At 39.2% G+C, this 3,598-nt stretch overlaps 1 protein-coding gene across 1 annotated transcript in view; it reads right to left on the reverse strand.

Moving 5' to 3' along the window:
• ALKBH8 (alkB, alkylation repair homolog 8 (E. coli)) overlaps positions 1 to 3,598 on the reverse strand; it is a 67,759-nt gene that overhangs the window by 50,916 nt on the left and 13,245 nt on the right. The window contains exons 6-7 of the mRNA XM_012659124.1: positions 3,515 to 3,587; positions 1,794 to 1,864 (exon numbers count right to left, since the gene is read on the reverse strand). Of these exons, the coding sequence (XP_012514578.1) occupies positions 1,794 to 1,864; positions 3,515 to 3,587 (144 nt within the window). The remainder of the gene's footprint in view (positions 1 to 1,793; positions 1,865 to 3,514; positions 3,588 to 3,598) is intronic.

The following is a 3,598-nucleotide window of genomic DNA, read 5'->3' on the forward strand; positions in this document are numbered from 1 at the left end:
TGTTGGTGGGATACTGAGTCCCCATACTTCATATTTCCCTGGGAGGGGACGGAATTTCCCTAGGAGTAAAAAGTAGAAAGCATACTCCTAGCTTTTCTCCACCCCTTCACTTACAACTCCCCAAGAAAGAAGGAATGCCTTGGCTGACTAGCTAGTCAGGAGCCAAGCTCACTTGGCTCGGCCCTTTCCTCTTTTTCAGAGCCAGCTGGTTTGAAGGATCTAACACATGCTCCTCATGTCCCACGTCTGCCGTCTCCAACCCCCAGGCTGTGGACCAGTATCGGTCCATGCCCCATTAGGAACTGGGCCACAGAGCTCCGCTGCCACCCCCCTTCCCCTCCCCTCCGTGGAAAAATTGTCTTCCATGAAACTAGGTGGGGGAGGAGGTGTACAGCAGGAGGTGAGTGGCAGGTGAGCAAGAAAAGCTTCATCTATGTTTACAGCCACTCCCCATTGCTCGCACCACCGCCTGAGCTCCCCCTCCCCCGCTGCCATCTGTGGAAAAATTGTCTTCCATGAAACCAGTCCCTGGTGCCAAAATGGTTGGGGACGGCTGTCCTATGCTATAAGAGCAGCCCCTGTCTCAACAGGGGAGGTCTCCAGTTGTCCAGCTGTGCCAGTGACAAGGTCAGTATGTCTCTAATTCAGTGATGAAATATTAACAAATCCACTTGGATACAGATCTGAAGCCATATTGTGCCATCGGTTTTTTCAACTAGTAAAGTTGACATTCTGATCTTCAATTATCTTTTGTCTCATTTCTCAACTGGTTACAGAGTTGGGAAGAAAAAACAAAGATGTTCTTCACTGGTCCCCTAAAGCTACAAGTAAGATGGGGGATAAAAATAAACCAGAGAAAAGCTCCTTCTTTCCTTCTCCTGCTCATTATTTTTGAAAGCACCTATATTAAGACTCCACACATGTAGTTGATAAGATGGTTTTGTCATATCAGAGAAACAGCACTGATTGTCTAGTTACAATATCAACATGATCACACAAGTTCAGCAAAGATTAAGAAGCCAAAGGATGGATGTGAACTATACAAATATGGAAAAACGAAAACCAGTAAATAGTATTTGCCTCCAAGAACAAGATCAGAATGTAATGCAACCTCCAGTTAGATTAGATGGCCTCATATTTTAAGGATTCTTCTAGATTTAAAATTCTGATTTCTACCTAAAATTCTGTCCGTAGTTTGCCTGAATCACCTTACATCACGCTTTTAATATCTTCTTTAGGAGTTCAAGCAAAGTGCTGCTACAAAAACAAATGAATGAATCAGCATGAGTCTCTTATTTTTCATCTGTAAAAATGAAGATATTGCCCTCGATTGCTTAGAGTTTTTGAAAAGATTGAATCAGGTAATATATTTTAAAAGTTTATCAAAATTCTGGACTCATACATTTTAGTTTTGTTTCGTTTTTCTATGGCCTGCAGCTATTGCCTTTTGCCACTAGATGGCAACACTGTATCAAGCAAGTCAAAAGTTGGCCAGGGTGCACAAAGGGACGTCTAGATTTTAACTTTGCTAAAAGTGATATGTATAAAATAAAAAATTAAATTACAAGTGTTTTCCTGGCATCCGATAAGCTGACAGATAAAACTTGTTCTATTTAAAAGAAGAGGCTGTGATAACTGCACATTTGTAAGAAATCAAAATGTTAATGGTGCCCTTCCTTTACATTTTTAAATCTTAATTCATTTTAATTAAGAATGTGGGTAAATCCTATGAAAAGGGCATTGTACAAGGTAAGACATATGCTGATAGCTAATAAAAATGTTTAAACATTTACCTCTGACCCCAAACTGAGAGAAACGATCTCATCCTCAAAAGCAGAATGTGTGTCAATATGAGCAGGAATTCCTAAGATGGAAAATAGGATAACATGTCACTTCATTTTTCCTTTTAGACTTAAGATGACTCTAAATATAGCCTCACACTAGTATGGTGAAAACACTGTTTGGCAATTGGGAAGGTACTGTAATTTCAGTTAAAAGGAAACACTTAGGGTGAATGCGACTAAAATATATTAAACTAAATCTAAACTAAAAATGTCTTAACTTCAAGTTAAAGTGCCATTGGGACTTGATTCTAAAATCAAGGGTTGGGAGTCACTGCCTAACTAGGACACTTATCCAATTCTAGCCCAAGAAGAAGATGTGAAGGATAAACACAAAAGTCATTTTTTCCTGGGAACACTGGATTCCCAAGTACTTGCAGAACAAAAGCAACAGCCAGGTGTAAAGACTAAACGTATCAATAATTAAGATAAGCCTTCCTCCATAGATCTATCAATTTATATTAATTAAGCACCTCTTAAGTAAAAGAAACATTGCTACATGGTGAGGGTACACAAAGCAAGTAAGACAGTCCCCATCCTCAAGAAGCTTACAGATCAATGGAAAGATAGATAGGTAAATACGATAAACAAGGAATGCCTTAGCTGATTGGTTAGTCTACAGCCAAGCTCACTTGGCTCAGCCCTTTCTTCTCTCTTTTTCAGAGATAGCTGCTTTGAAGGATCTAACACACGCTCCTTCATGTTCTATGTTATGGGAGCAGCCTCTGCCTCTCTGGGGGAAGTCTCCAGTTGTCCAGCTGTCCCAGTGACAAGGTCAGTATGTCTCTCTAACTCAGAGGTGAAGTATTAACAACTCCACTTGGCTACAGATCTAAAGCTATGTTCTGCCTTCAGTTTTCACTGTGACAAATGTAGTAAAGAAACTAAAACTCTACAATTCCTGCCATTAATAAAATCCTTAAATTAAAAAGACCGTAAGTCTGGGGTCCCAATCTGATAAGATTGGCCTTATAAGAAGTGGAAGTTTTGTATATCTGTGCACATTCACACAGAGAGAAAAGGCCATGTGAACACACTGAGAGAAGGTGGCCCACAGCAGGCCAGGAAGAGAGCCCTCAACAGGAACCCAATCCACCGCACCTTGATCTTGGACCTCGACAGCTTCCAAACTGTGAAAAAATGCATTTCTGTTGTTTAAGTCAAAATAAATAAATAAATAAAACCCTTAAAATCATTTGATTACTACAAGTATCAGATGAAGATGCTACTAACAGGAAATCAATAGCCTAAAGATTTTTCACCAACATGCCATCTTAAAATTGTCTTCCACATTCTCAAATAGAGGAGAAAGAAAAAGATCATCCAACCAATTATCCTCCCTCTCTGTATCTGTAAATTATTTAGTTTCTTCCATTATATATGTCTCCTATGTTCTTCAAGCCATTGTCTCCCTTTCTAAGTGAAATTTTGAGAGGGGAACAAAAAAAAAAAACACAAACTGGCTTGTGTCAGTCTATTTACACTTTGAGATGCAAGTTCCTCAAGGGATCGAAGTGCAGATTTGCAAGGGATTGAGGTCAACACAGGTAACAAACATAAGCAAAGTAATGTAATAGTTTGAGCTAAAAAATAGCATCTTTGATCTCAGAGAGTTATGTAAGCTACTTAGTTTTGAAACATATGATTGAAATTTTAAAAGAAGAAATACTCACCATGTCCAGGTTCATACTGATTTATGGTCAATTGATCAGGTTTATGTTTAATGTAACCTTCCTTCAACCATTTCTCCAAAATGC

The sequence above is a fragment of the Propithecus coquereli genome, unplaced genomic scaffold (genome assembly GCF_000956105.1).
Source record: "Propithecus coquereli isolate 6110/MARCELLA unplaced genomic scaffold, Pcoq_1.0 Scaffold6, whole genome shotgun sequence".
In the NCBI taxonomy this organism is placed as follows: Eukaryota; Metazoa; Chordata; class Mammalia; order Primates; family Indriidae; genus Propithecus; species Propithecus coquereli.